This window comes from Ovis canadensis, chromosome 7 (assembly GCF_042477335.2).
Source record: "Ovis canadensis isolate MfBH-ARS-UI-01 breed Bighorn chromosome 7, ARS-UI_OviCan_v2, whole genome shotgun sequence".
NCBI classification, from domain to species: Eukaryota; Metazoa; Chordata; class Mammalia; order Artiodactyla; family Bovidae; genus Ovis; species Ovis canadensis.
In genome coordinates, this window is record NC_091251.1 from 66138139 (window position 1) to 66160133 (window position 21995).

Consider the following 21995-nt stretch of genomic DNA (forward strand, 5'->3'; position numbering starts at 1 on the left):
GATATGTGCATAAGCAGAAACCTGAGTGGCAAAGGTTTAGAAAACATTAAGAACATCATTAAGATATCACTGAAGTTTTATCTCACTTAGTCTCAGTTCCCAGGTGGGTTTCCTATGTGTGTATTATAACCCAGAGACCCAGGCTTCAGATGTTTAGTTTGACTTTGCCCTGGCTTTCCTGAAAAAAATCATCCTGCCAGCTACATAGAGTAAAATAATTTAATTGTGGGTTTTAATAACAGCAGATGAAATAGATTTGGGGCAATTAGTTATGCACTTAATTTTAAAACTCACAACCACTAATTTACACTAAAAGAAAGGTGGATTCTGACTGAAATTATCCAGTTTGACTCTACTGCATGATCAGACTGATCCTTATGGACTTCTCACCTACCCTGAGTATGAAATACAGACTTGGTTGGTAGTGTGGAAAATAAATCCATGGCAACAGAATATGGTAATTATTCTTTTTATAAGGGAAGCCTAAAAGCTCAGTACATCAAGACTGCATCTGGCTCAGCATCTAAACTGTGAAGGGGCTCTCCATGAAGATGATGAACACACCTCTGATACCAAAGAGGAGTCCAAGCATAGGACTTGACTTTGCTTCATTCCTACATTTGAGAAAAAGTATGATACTTTGTATCTTTTTCTTTTTAGTCTTTCTGATTTAAGAGTGGCAAAACTAATCAGTAGTTGTCTGTTAAGCATGTGTCTTTCCAAAATACACATAAGTCATTACTAGATTCCAAAGAGATAGCTAGCCCTCTCCTTAAGAATAAATTTCAATCTTATTTGAGAACTGAAGTCATAGGTTAAAATAATAAGTCAATATTTATTGAACTAATACTTACAGCGAATTCTGTATGAAATTAATGAACTTCTTCAAAGATGTGTTTGATTTACCATTATATCCAAGAAAACAAACCAGCCAAAGAATAAACCTACTCAAGAAGGCAAAAGACCTATACTTCAAAAACTATAAAATACTGATGAAATAAAATTGAGAATCACACAAATAGATGGAGAGATATACTATATTCTTAGATTGGAAGAATCAGTATTGTTCAAATGACTATACTACCTAAGGCAATCTAAAGATTCAATGCAATTCCTATCAAATTAACAATGACATTTTTCACACTACTGAAACAAAGAAAAATTAAAATTTGTATGGGAACACAAAAGACCTCAAATAGCCAAAGTATCTTGAGAAAGAAGAACAGAGCTGGAGGACCCATGCTCCCTGACTTTTGACTATGCTACAGACTATATGAAAATACTACAGTAATCAAAACAGTATGGCACTGGCATGAAAACAGACACAGAGGTCAATGGAATAGGACAGAAAGCCCAGTGATAAACTCATGCACTTATGGTCAATTAATCTATGACAAATGAGGCAAGAATATACAATCGAGAAAAGACAGTCTCTTCAATAGATCATGCTGGGAAAACTGGACAGCTACATGCAAAAGAATGAAATTAGAACATTCTCTAACACCATATACAAAAATAAACTCGAAATGGGTTAAAGATCCCAAAACAGGGTACTATACATAAATCTCCTAGAGGAAAGGAAAGGCGGAACACTATCACAGTGGTATTTTTTAGATCTGTCTCCTGAAGTAAAGGAAATAAAAGCAAAAATAAACAAACGAGACCTAATTAAACTTAAAAGCTTCTGCCCAGCTAAAGAAACCATCAACAAAATGAAACCACAACTTACTGATTGGGAGAAAATATTGCAAATGATATTATTGATAAGTGATTAATTTCCTATTTTAACATTTGCTGATGAGATGATGGCTTTTTCCTATAAGACCAAAATGAAGTTTATCTAGAATAAAGTTCTCATTCTTTAAAACCACACCGTTAATAAGCAAAGTTAATTAATGGGAAAAAAAAGACATAACATAGATGTGTTAGTAGTTTCCCATGAGCTAATTGCATTAACATTTCTAAAGCCTAAAACATAGCAGGCTGTCTTAATTCAATTATGGGGTTAAGAGTTCAGTTCTTTGGAACCACACTGATATGTATGGCATGAATACAACTCATCCCTGTCATGCATGTAAAGATTTTCTCCCTGCCTTTCTTCCTTCCTCTATTCCTTCAACAGCCAATTGCTAAGCTCTAAAAACCAGAATTTCAAAGAGCAATGAAATGTCATTTCTGCCCTTAAGAAACATGCAGTAATGAGAGGAAAACAGGCAAGTGAACCAGAACTTAGAGCGTAGTGTTGTCAGTGCTCCTCAACTGCAGGATACTCAGAGTTCTGGAGGGCAAACAGCAAGACATCACTATAAAATTGCAGGGTCATGGAAGATTTTCCAGAGGTGGTGATGCTTAAATTGAGTCTTCAAGTTAAATGGATTTAGACAGTCAGAGGAGAGAGACAGCACTGAAGACATGATTATAATACATTTGGATAATAATTACTTAGGCCACTTACCTTTCACCATAAGTGACACTGAGCTCATCCAGGACCCCACTGAGTTTAACCTGAAGTTCTTTTAGAACAGTACTAGCTTCAGGGTCTAACTGCAAAGAGATCATAAACAATATTACTTTGGAGTTCTGAGAAAGCATAGCTTTTATTTCTTAGAAGCATGAAGCATTTTGCTTATTATAAGGTTAACTTCAAACAATATGGCAGACATATCCTTTTTTCTTTCCTTCTTTAATCTTTGAAATCAAATGCAAAACTTAGAAAATTCTAATAAAATTAAAAGGTTTTACTATGAAAAAATTGATTAAAATGCATAGCATGCATACAAAAAAGAGATATAGAGCAAAGCCTTTGTTGGTTATAGCAGTGGGATGCAAGGCATGACAAAATATATTACAGAACATGAAAATTTCATGACTTAGAAAACTGGCTATATGTTAGTTGAACATGTGTGTTGCTTGAAAACATTTTCATCTGTAATATCCCTGTAACTAAATAGAACCATTGAAAATTTTTTAAATTGCTGAAAATTAATTTTTGTACACTATGGTGTGCCTTAGTTGAAGGAGTTTTCAAGTATAGAATTAAAAGTAATAGATAAACAGTTACCCTATTGCTCCAGTGTGCTTCTCTAGAGGTGATAGGCCTAACTTTTCTTCCTAGATGCCAATTTTTAACTCAGAGTTCAAGTTTCCCATTTTATTTTATATATATATTTTAAAGTTTTTCTTTTGTGAGGGGGGAGGGTAAACATAATTAAATCAAGATGACATATTATGCTTACTCTTACAATGTAAAAGCCAAATTCTTTTTATCTTTCAGTTCTAAAATAATATTAATCAGTATTAGAAAATAACTTACACTATAAGTAAACACAAACAAGTAAAACACCAAACTGTTAATGTGGCAGAATTTTTTGTAATTAAAGTGATGGATGAACACAAACTTTATCAACATTTTAGAAAATTTTATCCTTTGTTAATTATATTTTTGCAAGCTAGTTGTCAAAATAGAATGACATATAACAGATGTATTGTATTAGCGGATAGAAATTCATGTAAAGGGAAATCTAGAATATTCTCTGAAATTTAAACCAATCTTCATTTGAGTCTTCAGAAATTCAGTTTCCTATCATTAGTACCTATGGTCCTTGCTCAAGTTGGTCTATTATTGAAGAGAGGGGCTTAGGATAAAGACAACCTTGGGGAGTAGAGCAAACGAAAGAAGGACGTACTATAAATAAGAGAACCTAAAAACACCAAATACATGTATGACACAAATCAGTTTAAACCACTGGAAACTAACCCGTCATCAAAAATTGTCCCTAATAGAATACACTGATCATAAATCCTACAATCCTCCAAGAAACTTTTCTAAAACTAAGAAACTGTTAGGAAAAAGTATTATCTATACACCTCAGCAGCTGCATTGCTCTATGTTATACTGACATGACTAAAAACAGAATAGAAAACAAAAATCCCATCTAACATCTGACACTTTACTGGTTATATCAAACCAATCCATAATGTCAATTTTCACTCAAATCTAGGTGATTTTAGCCTTAGTTAGTTTCTGCCCCTTTATCAGAGTCAATGCTGTTCTTCTGGCCTATATCATTTTCTGCTGCCATCATTAGAGATTATTCACACGTGCATGAGCAAGCTTAACACATACAGATTTCTCTAGAAGTTGGAAACTTAGAATAACCCTAAGCCTCATACTTTGAGAGTTCCACTCAGCTATAACCAGTAGCAAGGCAGTAATTCATAAAAAAATAGATATTGCCTATTTTTATCTCTGATATTTGATATGCATTTAAACACAATTAGTGTAATAAACCATATCTCCCAACCCTTAACCAAGAAAACATATGCGGATTGTTCACCCCAATCCTAGGAACCATGAAAGCTGATTATTTTTTTGAATCACATGTTTTTGCTATTATCCTAAGATCAGTTTTAGCCCAACTTCACTTGGATAAAAATGTTCATGAATAGAAAATGAGAGAAGAACTCCCAAAGAATTTTCTCCAGGTCCCCCTCTCCTTGGTAAATCTTGCTGAGGCGATAGGTAGTTGTTCTGCCCTCCTCCACAGAACTGCCACCTTCAATAGCATGGTTTTCTTCAGGAAATTGGGCTGCTTCTTATTTAAAGTATACATTTTGTTCTCACATTAGTTTGATATACACATTGAGTTACCTTATTCACCTGTTAATATAATGACTTTAAAGTCATACAAAAATAGTTAAATAGCTCGGTTGGGTGAAATTATCCTATTTTCCTATGAATCATTTTAGTCTATCTTAGGTATTTTGGGAATGGAAATTTCTATCAAATAATTGGTTATTACTTGAAAATCTGAAACTGTCAAACTATAGCAATTTAAACATTGGCTGACAGTTTTCATTTCTTGAGAGAAGCATGAGTTTTTAAGTGGGTGAAGCCAGAATGCCTCTGTCATATAAACAGGAAAAAAAAAAAAAAAGAAAAGGTTTGATTTTAGTTAAGTATTTTGATATTTATTTAAAGCACACCAATAAACCACTAACTACAAACAGTAATTATGAGGGCAATATGCAAATTGAAGATCTTTTGTAATAATAGTGGGCAAAAATATCATGCTCATCTAATTATAAAACAATCTTTTTGGCCAGCAAATTTACCAGTTCTTGAGTTTTTCTGCATTTGTTTGAGTCCAAATTGAGAAAACTTTCCCTACAAACTCTCTAAATTTTATAAGAAATAATAATTTCTCATATTTATTAATTGATTATATATTGATTATTTATTGCCTAAATTCCTAATAGCACATTTTACAAATTACTGGCCACTTTGGAAAGATAAAAAGCTACCTAATTTTTTTAAAATAAATGTTTAAAACTTAACCTAGTTCCTTAAGAAATGTGACATCAAAAATAATTTGCACATTTATATATTGTCATTTATAATTATTAAAATCAAAAAGAGAAACCAAAAAAGTAAAACATTTCAAGCATTCAAAAGCCACAGTTAAAAAATTCTTAAATTAGAAACTGTATTAGCAGGTGTATGTGAACACCTTGGCTGGCAACAAAATAAAATATTGTGACTCCATGTAAAGAGGAACATACTCCATGAAAATTTAAGAATACTGGGTCAAAATCTGAATTTATAGTACAGCTTTCACAACAGATTTTATCCACTTTGAAAAGTTGGGGAACTCCAGAATTTAGGCCAGATAAAGGGCGGTTTTAAAGGTCTGATTGAACCTTAGTCATGTTTATATTGTATTCGAATTTTCATACCACTGAGATAATTTATAGCATTGAGCTGTGGTGATATTAATGAATTCTCTGGAAGAGATAGCTAGTAGGCAAGGTATCTTTGAAGTTCTTTGTCCTCAAGGCTCACTTCCACTTTTCTTTAAAAGACAATTTACTTATCACCTTCTTTTGCAAATCTGACCCCATGTGTCACTAACCCCGGGCAGTTAGTGACTTTCATTGGTGCACTAATTGTGTTCTGCATTTTCACTGTCTATAGGACAGTCTCCTTAACTGTTCTATAAATCTCTCTCTTCCACTGAACTCTACCTGACTTTCTCTCCTGGGTATCTGTCCCTGGAAGCCTAAGAATTTACTGGCCTTTATTTTTACAGCATCGAAGAATCTGGTCATTAGTCTTGTGGGTGTCACATCCTCTTCAAGAATTTTTTTGCAGAAAATCCTTCAGTAAATACAAACTTCACTACTACTTGGGCAGCAAGAAGCATGAAAAAATGCCTTCAAAGGTAATTGTGATATGCAGAGTGCTCCTTCTTCTTAGATTGATGCTTTGCACTGACTTATTAACAGAATAGTTTTGCATTTGAAATCTTTCATTCCTTAGCAACCACATGTTCTAGAGCTACCAAGGTTAGTCCTAAATTCAAGTGTTTGAGTCATTGCCAGACCATGCCAGATTATATCCTGTTATTTTCTTGGTTCCAAAAATATGGTTACCATATCCCCACTAGATTTTCTTTCCCCAGCATAAATTCTTTCCCTAAGGGACCTAACAGTATGTTAGGTATGTTATTTCAACCTCTTGTATAATTGCTAAACCAACCATTAAGTTCTTACTAATATCAATAACCTCAGATATTCAGATGACACCACCCTTATGGCAGAAAGTGAAGAGGAACTCAAAAGCCTCTTGATGAAAGTGAAAGAGGAGAGTGAAAAAGTTGGTTTAAAGCTCAACATTCAGAAAACTAAGTCATGGCATCTGGTCCTATCACTTCATGGCAAATAGATGGGGAAACAATGGAAACAGTGTCAGACTTTATTTTTGGGTGGCTCCAAAATCACTGCAGATGGTGATTGCAGCCATGGAATTAAAGGACGCTTACTCCTTGGAGAAGGAAATGTCAACCCACTCCAGTACTCTTGCCTGGAGAATCCCATGGATGGAGGAGCCTGGAGGGCTACAGTCCACGGGGTCACAGAGTTGGACACGACTGAGTGACTTCACTTTCACTTTCACTTCACTTTACTCCTTGGAAGGAAAGTTATGACTAACCTAGATAGCATATTGAAAAGCAGATACATTACTTTGCCAACAAAGGTCCGTCTAGTCAAGGTTATGGTTTTTCCTGTAGTCATGTATGGATGTGAGAGTTGGACTCTGAAGAAAGTTGAGTGCTGAAGAATTGATGCTTTTTAACTGTGGTGTTGGAGAAGACTCTTGAGAGTCCCTTGGACTGCAAGGAGATCCAACCAGTCCCTCCTAAAGGAGATCAATCCTGGGTGTTCATTGGAAGGACTGATGCTGATGCTGAAACTCCAATACTTTGGCCAGCTTATGTGAAGAGTTGACTCATTGGAAAAGACCCTGATGCTGGGAGGGATTGGGGACAGGAGCAGGGGACAACAGAGGATGAGATGGCTGGATGGTATCACCGACTCGATGGACATGAGTTTGACTTAACTCCGGGAGTTGGTGATGGACAGGGAGGCCTGGCATGCTGTGACTCATGGGGTCGCAAAGAGTTGGACACGACTGAGCGACTGAACTGATACTGAAAGATACAACTAGTGGGTTTGAAAGGGTCTTTAGTGGAAATTTTATTCCTTTTCCACAGTGTCATTTTCTTTCTCTTTTCTACAAGCTGCTAAACTGCTCTTTCTCATGTTCAGCTCATCAGCATTAGGGTTCTATTATTTGCTCATTGAAAGAAATGCAGATTAGGAAGGTCCCCTGGCCCTTATCTTTACAGTGTTCAAAATCTGGTCATTAGTCTTGTGGGTGTCACACCCTTGTCAAGATTTTTTTTGCAGAAAATCCTTCAGTAAGTGTGAACTTCATCACTATTTCTATTAAGAAAAAAGGAAATGTAGAATGTTATTCAACTTGGGTTTTTCACATTTTGTTTCCATCAAATATCCTGGTCTATCTTCAGTTCTTCCATTATTATTTTTATTACTCCAATATATAAATCATACTTAAATAGCATTTATACTAACATAAAATGTAAACAAATATTAGAAGAAAAGCCCAACTTATTTGTAACTACTTTTTCATTGACATCTAGCTAGTATCTTTTTCTTTTCTTGACCTTCAAACTGTACAACATAAGTGTAAAATTAATTCTCTTTTTATCTCTTAAATATTTATTAATCCTTTATAGTGTGGTTTTGGCTCTGGATACTCCACTGAAATATTCACGTATCACCAATGATCTCTTAATGGCCAAGACCAGTGACTTTATTTATCCTATTCAGACTACATTCACACTGTTGTTTACTCTCTCTTTCAACCTCTTTATTTCCTTGCTTCTCCAGAGACTACCTTCTAGATTTCCTATTTTTCTGCCTATTTGTCTATCTCTTTAGTTGACTTCTCTTCTTCTGTATATTCACTATATATTAATGTCTTCAATTTTTCCTTCCTAGTCCTCTTTTTTTCACTCTGTATTCCCTTCTTAAGCCATCACATTTATGCCTATGATTTCAACTCCCATCTCTATGCTAATGATCTCCAAACCATCACCAACAAGCTGTAACAGGATGCCTGAGCATATTTTCTCCTATTAACCTTTTCCACTTTGGTGACCTCAAGCTCAACTATCAAAAAGAGAACTTGTTACCTGCCCAACCTTAGTTTCTTTCTCTTCTTATTGCCTCTGATTTGATTGATAGCATGCAAAAGTTTAAGGCAGAATTTTGAGAGCCATCTTTGACTCTTCTCTGCTTTCTTCCTTCCATATTTACTTGAATATCAAATACGACTGATAACGTTTATGAAATGTTTTCTCCACCTGTCCTATCCTCTTCATTTTCCGATGCAGAAATGTTCTCATCCAAGCTATGTTGCAATCATCTCCAGGTTGTGTTTTCTGTTTTCTCACTTCTATTCCATTCTCCTAACTGTTCCTAGAGTTGTTTTAATAAAGCCAAAATCTGATCATGGCACCTGCTGACCCCTCTACTGACCTTCAACCAGGCAAGTGCTTCAAGGAATTTCTTACAGCCTTATCTGGACTCTTGCTATTTCTTTTATTTTGAAAATATCACTTTTCTCCAGTCCTTCTACTTGACCAGAATTTATCCATCCTAAAGTACCTAGGTCAACTGAAAATAGATGATTGAGAAATCAGTGAAAATTCCCTAGTGAATTCAGCAGGAAATTACTCTCCTTGAAATGCTCTAAATCACTTTCTAGAGCTATAGCATTCGGCATGGATACTACAGTACGTTGTAAGAAATAAAGAACACATGGTTCTCTCCATTGCAAAAAAAAAAAAAAATTATGCCCTAGATCTACCAATGGAACTCTGTCTTTACTTTCTTTTTTTATTCCTCATTTGAGAGAACCTCCCCAAGAACTTATAAGATTGTTTTCAGAAATAGACTATGACATTTTTGTGCCATTCAGATGTGAATGAACTGTTATGCTAGAGGTATCAATTATATAAATTCATTCTCCTAACTTCTTGCTTTCAAAAAGTGGCAGAACATCAGTAGCTGTCTCACATCCTAATTAAGGAGAATATGCAGTGAAACCAACTGTCACTGTTTCAAACCAACTAAATATCTTTGAGATATGTTAAGTTAGGTCCTTCAGACTAAGCAACTGAAGGGAAAAAATGCTTCATCTTGTATAGTTCATTCAATATAGTTTTGAGCTAGTGACTATATGGCAAATTGTTGTTTTTTTCTATTTCTATTTCTCTGAACTTTTAAAAATACCTTCAAGCCTTATATGAGAGACATGACATTCTTTTCTTTAAAACTTTTTTTTTTCCTTCACCTATGATACATACAATAACCTTATTCTCTATGGATTGCTAACAAGGTTTTTTCCCTTACAATTACAGATTGTTAGACTAGAATGAACTTCCAGTTCATTTCCTTATAGTCCAGTTATTTCCTTCTTACGGACGGGGATAATCAAGGTCTAGATGACGTGTCATTCACTTGACACATTTGGAGGCCACGGCAGGATGAAAAAGCAATCTAAGAAGCTATGTTCTTTTAAGAAATTCTCTGACTGTGGTCATTAAAAAGACAAAGAAGCACGATAACTTGACTGGGAAGGAATATGGGGCTTATTAGCTCTACGTACTGGCTGACTATGAATCAGGACAGAGTAGGGATGTCAGGAATAGAAGAAATGAGACACAAACTTTATGTTCAAATATTTTTATGTAAAAACTGTTTGCCTGTCTCACTCTGTCTTTGCCTTTCAGTTGTTCACATTATTGAATCTCGCCACTGTTCAGCGAGTAAATAGTCTGTTCAATCAACTGAACTGACGACCTGTCAGAGTCAGCAGAATGCCATTCTGCCAAGTAGAAGAGGGGCAATTGGCTGGATTAGAGAAGTGGTGTTTTACTAAGTTTCTGCATTGATTTATGGCTCGTTAATGCAGTCATAAACAATTGTAAGGGATCCACAATAAGACAATAAAATAGGTCTATTATAGAAAATGGCAGTTGAAGTAAAACTCTTGTTTCTCTCCCTTCTGGCTATGGATGGCTTGAATTCTCTCCCCTGAAGTTTTCTTAAAGTTCAGAGGAAGTTCAGCTAAAAGATGCTTAGTATCATGGGGGTGACCCTGTGCTATCTGGAGAATGAGTTGGGAAATGAGGTTAACAAGAAGAACCTGCTTGGGTCTGGATTTTATTTTGACATGGATCTTCCACCCAGAAGCCTCTCAGCCTCCAAGAGAGCACCTTTCCTTAATATTGCCAGTTTAGCAGTTAGCTGAAATTTATGCAGTAGTAGTGCTAGAATCAATCATATTTATTAAATCGCCTCAATGTGATTTGCCCTTTTGGCACTCATTATTCTCTTAGTTTTCTATTAATTCCAATTTATTAACTCTAATTGCAGAGTGGTTAGGAGGAGAAAGAAACCAGGTATCTTCAGGCTGCCAAAATAAAGGGCCAGCACTTTAAAGTCAGGTTTTCTGTTCTTGAAGCTAGAAGTATCTGCTTACTTTTACTGAATTCAGCCAAATACATCTCACCTTTGAGTTTTATTTACACAATAATAAGCTAGTTTGAGCTGATTCTTTGAATTACTGTGGGATAAGATGTAACAATTACAACTCTCCCTTGAAACACCTATTTGCAAGTTTAGAAATGGGGATTCCCCTAATAAACCTTATCTTTTTAGTTGTTCTGACTTCCCTAATAAACTCAATGTTTTCTGAGGGTGGGGGTCTACATTTTATTAATTATTGTACCTCTGTAGTCTAGTAAAAATATACAGCTCAGAATAGGTGTTCAGCAAATCAATAATTTGATGAATGAATTAATGAAGGAGTACATTTTTCTTCATGTTCAGCAAGCTCTTATCTCTATTTTTCTTGAAGCAGTCAGCCCCAAGGGTAAGTGGTTCAGGCAGAACAGGAGACATTTGTCTTCTAAGAATCCCTTTCACTGAGCCCAACAGGGAGCTCTGCTCTGACTGTTGTTTTACAAGCGCTCACTCCTTCTTAAGATCCTTGACAGCAAGAGCAGTTATTTAAATATCTTTATTTCCTATCTCAACTCTTGTCATCCTACAGAAAATAGACACCAGTAGACACTTCAATTACATGGGAAGAACTTGGCAAATTTGCTTTAGGAAATAGTTTGGAACTAACAGGAAGACATAATATGACTAGTTAAAATTGACTACTTTATTATCTAATGACACCTAGTACCTACTTCAATAATTTTATTTTCTAATTTATTTTGTACTTCTGGAAAAGAGAAATCACGGATGGCTTCTCATTTAACGTATTAACTAGAGAGTTATATCTGTTTGCACTGAGAAAAGTTGAGATAAGATCAGAAATCTGAACATAAAGTTTTTAGCCTTTTTACAACTATAACACCCCCTTTAATAAAATTATATATAAAATGTAAGCATAGAAGTCCAGAGTTTTAAAAATGCTGGATATTTGTATAAGACTGCAAGTTAGTCACCTATATTTTGAGATTATTACATTCTTTAATCCAAATACTTCCCTGTCTATTGCATGCTGTCTCACGTTCTGTTCAAATACACCGAGTCCAATGTGTTCTCAAAATTCAAAATATTTTAAGTAGGTGGGTTAGGAGACAGGCACAGATAAGGCATAAGGGTATTCTGAGCCATGACCTAAGTATCTGGTAGCTTTCCTTAAAGCAAAGAGCATTATTTCTTAAAATGTGGTCTCCTAACCAGTACCATCAGCATCACATGGGAATCTGTTAGAAATACAAGTCAAGCAGCCCAACTCCAGATCTACTGAGTTGAATAGTCTAGGATGGAATTCAGCAATGTGTGTTATAATTAGCTCTCTGGGCATTTCTCATACCTGTTAAATGTTCAAAAACTACTGGCACAAAGTATTATTTCCCTTAAAGAAGTGGTCTTCAACCCCTGTAGCCCAGAAAGTATGAAATAATTTTGCTAATTGAAATAGAACAGAAGTCAATTTCTATCCTCCCTGATCAGAGGTTACTTAGCTGAAGGCTGTGTCCATATGGCTAGTAAGTTTTACAATGAATTTCAATCAGCTACATGTGTTCACTTTTAGACAGATTCAGTTTTTAATTGACACATCAAATCCATCATTAAAAAAGGAAGAGAAGTATAGTTTGCATCTCTGCAACAAAAGATAATTAAGTTGCTCATTAAAATATGTACATTTTTAGGATAGGTGGATTATGTCCCTGATTCCCAGCCCTGTTCAGGAAAGTTTAACATGGTAAGATGAGTCAAGAGATTTAATCCTTCTGAGACATATCAATAATAATAACATTGCTGTAACACCTACTTGGTCTGCTTTGTGGTCAGCAGAATGAGAGAATTTAGCTAAGTAAATACCTGCCCTCCATTTCTCCTAAATGTATTAATAATTTTTGCTAACTTCTAGAATTTGAAGTATGGTTAATAGGAAAGCAGGCCTATGAATAATTATAGATTCTACTATTCAAGATTATTTTATTATCACAATATTGTGAAGGAGTAATGAACCCTCTGCTTACACAGCATGGTCATAATTCTTCTAAACCAATTACCAAAATGCAAGTTAATAGCGAATATCTCATAACTTTCTGGAAGAAAATTAAATTTGGGATTATCTGATTTTCTTTTTCATGTACTTGTGCAAATTAGATTGCAGATCAAGCAACTACAACTAAGTCCCTTCTGTAGACTGTAGCAATATATTTTTATGAAAAATTGAATATAGGACTAAGTATCTATTTGCAGTTGATATATACTCATGACAAAATTAAGCTATTAAAATGATATATACAAAAAATATCTGTTTTATTTTTGAGCTTTTTGAACTATTATAGAAAGAAAGCCCCAGAAAGATAAAACCACTGTTAATGACTACATGAAAATTATTACCTGGCATTCTGATGATTGTTTTGCTGTTAATGTTACACAGGGACAAGTAATGCCATATGGGAATTGTGGTGTAAATGATTTAACTTCTAGCTCAAATCAGTCCCTACCACAGTTTGGTTATTTTATCTGTTTTACTATACTGATTCAAAGTGTATAAACATAAAAGATCACCTGGGATGCACTTAAAAAAAAAAAGACTCTGGGCCTCATTCCTAAAGGATATGTTTGCTTCATAGTTTATGTGAATTGTTAAAATTCCTATTTTCTAGAGTAATCAGAGAGTCATCAAGCCAAAACATGCTCTCTTTATTTGTAGGCAGACTATAAGAGAAGAAATTTAGTAGTTGTTCTCTTTTGATTCTTTTTTCTAAATAGGGTTAGAAGAATGTGCCTACAGGACCCACAGGCCACTGTAGGACTGCTCAAGTGGCTGTATTTGGAGTTAGTGTCAACAGCATGACCCCCAAGACTGTCACAGCATTAGGCAATGTTTCCATCTTGGATTCCACACATAGAGTGAATTAAAAAAAAAAAAAAGTTTTAAACACTCTTTCTGTTTCCAGGGGGAAAAGAGATTGACCCTGCAAAGAAAGAGCAACTGCCCCAACAGTGGTTGGGTCAAAGCAACAGAGAGCTACAGCATCATGCAAGCAGGCCTGCAAGTGGCCGGCACTTTACAGACGGTCCGAGAGGCCAGACACGCTATTGTCAGAAGCCAACTAACGGACACTTGGTATCAAAAACTACCTTGAGCAAAATGCACAAGCAATCATTTGCTAATTAGTTTTCTGTAGCAAGAAGTGCACATTCTGGTTACAGATTGTGGGGCACAGAGTAACAAGAAACTCTTAGAAGGATAAAATGTAGTTTAGAAAGTTTTCCTTAGCAAATAGTAGAGGTTTTATAACCAGTCCCACTGTGAGGAAACAACTGGGAATTGGCAATAGTACAAACACACTGTCTTATCATTAAAGGCCACCAAACATGGGAGTTGGTGATGGACAGGGAGGCCTGGCATGCTGCAATTCATGGGGTTGCAAAGACTGGACACGACTGAGTGACTGAACTGAACTGAAACATGCCTATATTAAGTGCTGTATATACTTTGCATATCAAAACGCAGATTTGTTTTTCTCAATAAAATCCTTTTTCATCTTTATGAAAGACTCAAGTTAAGGAACCATTTAAATATTGCCATATAGATAACTAGAATGAAACAATTCTATTATATTGAGGTTCTGGAGGCTCATTGTAGCAATCAACAACTCTAACATCATTCTATATTAAGATAGATACTTTCTGGGAGGCTGCCTGTTATGCTCAGACCTGGGTTCAAGTCAAGCTTCTTCCTCACATTTCTTCAACCTCTACACAAAACTAGCATGGCCTGCCTAAAGATTTTTCTTGGCAGCACAAGATGAAAATAGAAAAGAAACAGAGAAAAGAACTTCATAGAAAGGGAGACAGAAGAAACACAGAGGATTAAGAGAGGGAGGGAAGGGAGAAAAATATTTAAATTAGGAAAAGAAAGGAGCTAGGGTCAATGCTGTCCCTCTAACAAATTCCATTTTTAGGAGCTAGACATTCATTTCATTTGTTTAATGGATTTTTGCTTGAAATTTTGCATGAGGAGTTTAACAATTGGCATTGCAAGAGTTATAATGGGAGAAGGCACCCAGCTCAGCTCATCTTCCATCATTTTCTCCAATACAGTTCTGTGATATAGTCACAGATCTGCAACTCAATTTATCACACGAAAACCTGTACCTTTCAAATGGACAATTTTATCTGAAACAAGCAGTCAATTTTGGTTGGTGAACAAACCGCCCCACAGCTTTTTTGGTTAGCAGGTGGCTTGGCCCACACAGTTTCCTTTAAATACAGGCATAATTTGTCTGGTTAACATTCAGCTCAGCAGTATATTTCTCATAGAGTTCAACCACAAAATAGTAATGACATAGTAGCAGCATTAGGAGAAATTTCTGGAAATGTGGCATTTCAAATATAACTCTATCCTCAAATGATTTGTGGTCTTTAAAATTCAGTAAAGCAAGAGAGAATTTCCCACAAAAAATTATTTTCTTCACTACTGTTCAAAGCAGTAAGTGGACTTAAAGTCTGAATATGAAACATCACTAAATTGAAAAGGGAATCTCCAGCTATGAGCCCCAAGTGCTCACCTGATTCAGCAAAAGAATTTTAAAAATGAGATTGATGCCCTCAAACCAGGCAAAAACCATTACCACACTTTGGGGAATGAAGCCTTATTTTATATAAACTAGACTGAGAGAGCAGTAACAGCTTAGCTCAGAAAAGTTCATTTTTGAAGTTTTGTACCTTCATCCATGTATCCTGGTGCTTCTTATTTGTAGAATGCTAAATAGTTCATTTCTCTAAAGACTGAGGCTCGAGAATAATGAAAAAGACATTGGGGTGAAATGTATACATGTCTTTATGGGATTAAAACAAACATCATGTGTGAAGTGGGGGCAGTTGGATAAATTGGGAGATTGGGATGGACATATACACACTATTGATACTCTGTATAAAATAGATAGCTAATGAGAGCCTACAATATAAAACAGAACTTCACTCAGTGCTCTGTGGTGACCTAAATGGGAAGGAATTCCAAAAAGGAGGGTATATATGTATAGGTATAGCTGATCACTTTGCTGTATAGCATAAGCTAACACAACATCATAAAGCAACTCTACTCCAATTTAAAAAAAAAGCATCTTCAGACTTATCAATTTAGAAATGAATGAGACCTTGGCTTTGAATTCAAACCTAGCTTTACATACATCTCACACGCTTAGCACAATAATTAGGAAGCATTAAATAAAACTGTAAACAAAAATATCCCCTCATCCTAGCCGCCCTCGGGATTGATTTTCAGAGTAGGTGGTGGGAGAGTGACAGCTTTATGGCCTTCCCTTGCGGCACAGTCTCCAGTTCTCAAGCCCCCAGATGTTCATGTTGGTTTGTGAAATACAAGACTGTGGCAGCTCAAGGAGGCAGGTGCCCAGCTAATATTTCACGGTCTGCCTGATCCAAACAAGCAAATGAGAACAAGTAGGAAGTGCAATGGTCTTTGGATTTGGAGGGGAAACAGCCAGGTAAAGGATAAGATGCTTACTATCACAAACCTCATAAAAGAATCTTTCTCCTTCCTTCTTCTGCTCATGGAATTGCAAGTCAGAGATGTTAGACAAAGACACAACACATTACAGACACAGTACACAACACAGTTTTGGCAGAGATTTTTGAGATGCAAAAAATAAACCAGCAGTACATCAAAAACCACTAGTGCCACAAAGCATACTGCAGAAGAAAATCAGTATTAAGCTGACATTGCACAGAACAGTAAAAGGCATCTGCAATGGTGGAACTTTACAGATCGTTAACATATACATAAATATACTTAATTGTGCATATATGACTAAATATATATACACACACTACAAAAAGTTATTGACCCATGTTCCTTCTCCTAGTCACACTTCTGATGTATTTACTGAATTATTGTATTGTGGATAATGATCACTTTAGCTGTTAATAGTATTTTAGATTGTTAGCATTTCCTGTTCTGTAGTGAACCCATGTAAAAACTTGATTGTGTCACTTTCCTTAGCAAAGAAATATATGCTGCTAATGATCTCTAAGGAGATATTTAGTAACTGTAGGCATACAAATGCACTCACCTCTTTTCCTCCCATGGATTCAAACACTTTTTCCAGCTGAACCCGCAATTGTTGAATATTATTCATCAATATACAGGGCTTTAAATAAAAGACACAAAACAAGAAATTCATTAAATTACTGAATGGGTTGGCCTTCAATGTAATAATATACAGCTATCACCAAAATCCTATTCTATTTGGCAAATAGAACAATTATGCCACTTTAAGATTATACTTTTTAAATAGTTAATCATAGAAGAGGGGATATATAGCCCCTTTGGGCAATGGAATTTAATACTGTACTTAGCAAACCATTGGAGACTTACTACTAGAATTGATTTACTCTTAGCAATGTGGCATTTTATACTTCAAAATTAACCAAATTCCGATTTTTTTTAAAGATTTACTTTAAGAAAAACAAATTAGTTTAAACTATCTTGTTGTTTCATTGTTTCAAAAGCTAAAACATCATCTAAGTTTCAAAATTGAAAACAAAACAAAACCCTTTCAAAAACCTTGAATAAATTCTTACTATTGGTAAAGTCCACACTCTGGTATTGAAGGCCCTTAGTTATACAGCTCCAAACCATGTTTTTCTTCTCATCTCCCCCTACTATATTATGATGAACTCTCAGCTCCAAGAGGCTTATTCCCCACCCAACACCTGTGCTTTCCAGGCTTGGTGGCTTGGCTTAGCTTGTGGGCCTTTCACTTGAACCTCTTCTCCTATTTGAGTCACATCCATCATTCAGGTTAGGGCCTTCATTTTCCCAGATTGTATCCTTTTGTCACTCACTTGACATTTGTTTTATTTAACTTCACAACTGAGTTGCTTTTGACAGTCTTGCCAGCTGACCTTAAAAGCACTGTATGCACCGCTGTGTCTTTTTCTGCTTTCTCTTCCAGAGTACTGCATAGAGCCTCACACATTATACATGCTTTAAAAAGGTCCCTTGACTTCTTTTCAAGGAGGCAGAGATATAATACCATAAAGATGTAAAGCTTTGTGAAAGGGCTAGATGTATCCTCAGAATAGTTGAAATTAATTTATAACAATTCAGCATAGTTATGGAATAACTTAATATTTGCTACATGCTGATTCTGAAGAACCAGCATATCAGGGGAAGAAACAAGTCAAAGAAAGGAAAATGGATATGCCTTCCAAGGTGCTGGGAAATGAGCCAATAATGAATCAGAAAGAAACCTGCAAAGACTTCCAGGACATCAGAGAGGTGTTAGTGCTCATCAGTGGAAAGATTTTATCATTGTTTTAACCACATTACACACCTTTGAAGAACTTTCTACTTGACTCTTAAAGTGACCACATCCTAACTTGAATTTACAAAAACAATTTAGAACTTCTATTCTCTTAATTTTAGGCACTTAAATATTTTATAACACAGATTTATCTCCTATAGATTCTGTTCAGTAAGCTGAATCATAGTATTCTACAAAGTGATTTGGATTGTCAGTTGAGAGTCTCTGGATCCAGGTCTAGCCCTTTCTGTAGCATATATGATCAGATTTTTAGGATTTCAGATTCTTGACGCAGTGTCAACAAACTGAATCAAAAGAGCTTTATCCACTAGGGGACGGGGTCATTGGGTTTTTTTCTTTTTTTCTTCTTCTTTTTCATTGCAGAGGGGAAAGAATTAAGGAAGAGCACAGCTCTTAATAAGAAGCAGGAAGACTCCATGGGTAAAGGTTGTATCATCCTGCTTTCCATGGTTCTAAGTTATCTGGGTAGACTCTGATTATTTGATATTAGCATTCAAGCTTATCTCTTTTTTTGATACAAATAGGACTTTAGTTCTAGCTTTACACATTAAACCAACTCCAAGCCTTTATAATGAAATAATTTCCAAAGGAAAAGAGCTACTGAGAAGCAAAATGAACAAAGACACTTGGGCTCACTTGGCATAGATTGCTATTGACCTGAGTAAGGCTACATATGAGAAAAGAGATGCAGTTATCCAGAGGGAGATAAAAAGAAATATGAGACATTCCTCTTTGATTAAGCTTCTGCTGACCTTGACATGTTCAAATTTCAATTTTATTGAATCAATTTATCAAATCACTACTGAGAATTGAATTATACAACTCTACCTTAATCAGGGAACAGCTTTTACTACTTCCCTAGTAAATGAACAACAAATAAACAACTAAAATACCCCCAGTAAAGGGAACATTAACCTGATTTAACTAGTGGGTTATATTTTTTAAGATCCCACCAAATTATGTTTCTGAGTTGAAAAAGATTGTTAAAATAAATCAAGTAATTCTGATTTAGATAATATTGTTTTACTATAATGTGGAATGTGGAAGACTGGATTAAAAACTTGTGACCCATTCCAAATTTAAAATGTCACATAATAAAAGAAAAATTATTCTGTCACAGATGTTTTGTTTAACTGTCATCTTTAATTCTGAGCCCCAGAGAAAGCAAATATCACAGTCATCTCTTAGGAGTCTCTCTTTAAAAGTTTCCAGTGATATTTGCAGATAAAATGGGAATATTGTCATAAGTGTACGGAGAAAACAAAAAATAATTTTCAATGTTCTTGATATTTAAAGATATTTAAAAATTTATATCTGAAACAACAGTGATACTTACACACACAAATGTGCAAAAGCACTTCTTCAGTCTATCTTAGCTGAAAGCTTAAACTAAGTAGTTGACTGGTATCCTTTTATGGAAAAGCTAAAATAACACTTGGAATTTAAATGAAAGTCTAAGGCTAGTCAAGACATCAGTAATTAGGAAAGAAAAGCATTAAAGAAAGAAAAGTAAGCTTGTGTGCTATCATATTTCAATGATTTTTTTTCTTTATAAAAATTTCATTTTGAAAAGTATAAAATATAAAGAAAAATACAGAGGATAATATAATGCTGATTTATATTTTTCATATTAAAGATAAACTATAAATGTCAAAACATAAAGTAGAAGTCTGCAGGGGTTTTTTAAAGCTATTTTCCCTTTCTGAATGACAGGAATTGGCCTTGATAATTCATAGCCACCTTTCAAAATCTTCAATTTTTGATACCAAGGAAGTCAGAATCTTTTCTGAAATTATCTGGCACTGTTTTGATTTTCAACATATTGTTTTTCAGCTGTATTATAAATTTAACTGTAGCTAGATGCTTTCAATAAATAAATACTCTATCTTGTCTATTAGAATATTTGTAATCAATGGCAATTAGAAATCACTACTGAGACATCCAGGCATTTCAGTAAAATTTCTGGGAAGCATTTTCACTTAAGGAAAAGGAGAATCTTCTGGGACCCTCAAGAACTGTTAGGGCTGACTTATCTTAATGAGCTGTCAGCAAGAGGTCAGTGAGGTTTCAGCAAGAATTCTCTTTAAGATTTGCTGGATAGTAGGAACTGATTTTTTGACAGAGGAAAAAAACCCTGATTTTTCTCTTGAAAAATTTAGTACTGACTTTTAAAATATTTTTCAGTGTTTTAAAAAATTCTTATAATGTTACCAACATATTTCTCCTAAACTGTTTATGGTGAATAGAAAGATTTTACCTTCCACCATAAAATAACATTGATTGTATTCCAAATTACTTTTCGTTTATCTCACTTCTCTTTATTCCTTTCATTAATCTGTAATATTGGCTTAGATTTTATCAACATTTGTCAATCATCCAAAAAATAAGACGGTAAGTTAATAATTCAGAGTAAAGATCAGTATCACTCCTTACTTTAACCATTCTTTTCAATTTATTTGAAAACTAAAAGAATAAATTATACTTATTTTGGTATTGATGCCAAAACTACACTATTTGGTGTGAACATTGAACTTTTTAACTCCTAGGTCCCAGCTCCAGTGTTTACAATGATGTGGGTTTTAAATTGTTTTTATGAGTCTTTACTTCTTACCATCATGGAAAACCACAAGCTGACTGGCACTGAGATGCTCTCAACCTTCCTCTGAATTCTATTTTATACCAGTTCAGGACTACTAGAAAGCTTTCTAACAGTCTCCTGAGATCTCTATTTTTATCATCTATATGAAAACAGAAATAAAATTGCTTACTTATATCAGTTCTCAATTGAGGACTATTTGAAAATAGAGACATTTTTACTTACCACATTTTCCTTATCACAGTATGAACTGAAATCGCTTGATACAATTGCAGCATACTGAAGTAGTACTTTATTGATGGTCTAGGAAAAAAAATTGTGAAATTCATTCAGGTAAGTAAAACTTTATATGTACATATATCTTTACATATGTATCTATCCCCACAAACACACACAATCCGGGTTATGTTAATCAGAAAACAAGGGTCAACATGTGAGCTCAGTTGCTAAGTCATTTCTGACTCTCTGTGATCTCATGGACTGCAGCCCACCAGGCTCCTCCATCCATGGGATTTCCCAGGCAAGAATACTAGAGTGGGTTGCCATTTCCTTCTCCAGGGGAATCTTCCCAACCCAGGGATGGAACTGGAGTCTCCTGCATTAGCAGGGAGATTCTTTTAACCACTGACCTGGGAAGCCAAACAAGGGCCATAGTGAAGTGAATCGCTCTGTCGTGTCCGACTCTTTGTGACCCCATGGACTGTAGCCTGCCAGGCTCCTCCATCCATGGGATTTTCCAGGCAAGAATACTGGAGTGGGTTGCCATTCCCTTCTCGGAGATATTCCTGACCCAGGGATTGAACCCGGGTTTCCTGTACTGTAGGTAGATGCTTTACCATCTGAGCCACCAGAGAAGTCAACAAGGGCCATAGCAGTGACTAAATCTACACCTTTGCCAAAAGAAGGATTTCAAACTTATATTTAAATGACAATTTGTAATATTTCTGAGTACAAGATAGTCCACATGCATCCATTGTATTTTAATACAACCAGCTCCATCACAAAATGATTTATTTCTAACTTAAGATTCAGGAGGTATATTGTTTGGTGGTACCTCCTCTATGCCTGGATACTTATTACCTGATGCCCCCAATGACTTTTTTCCTGAATGATTGACACTTTATGCTTTCATTCAG

At 35.2% G+C, this 21995-nt stretch overlaps 1 protein-coding gene across 2 annotated transcripts in view; it reads right to left on the minus strand.

Moving 5' to 3' along the window:
* The window catches only part of UNC13C (unc-13 homolog C), a 701596-nt gene that overhangs the window by 97249 nt on the left and 582352 nt on the right, over positions 1–21995 (minus strand). For both annotated transcript variants that reach the window (XM_069596439.1, XM_069596440.1), the window contains 3 exons: positions 21085–21162; positions 17007–17084; positions 2456–2544 (listed from right to left, as the gene is read on the minus strand). In XM_069596439.1, the coding sequence (XP_069452540.1) occupies positions 2456–2544; positions 17007–17084; positions 21085–21162 (245 nt within the window). The remainder of the gene's footprint in view (positions 1–2455; positions 2545–17006; positions 17085–21084; positions 21163–21995) is intronic.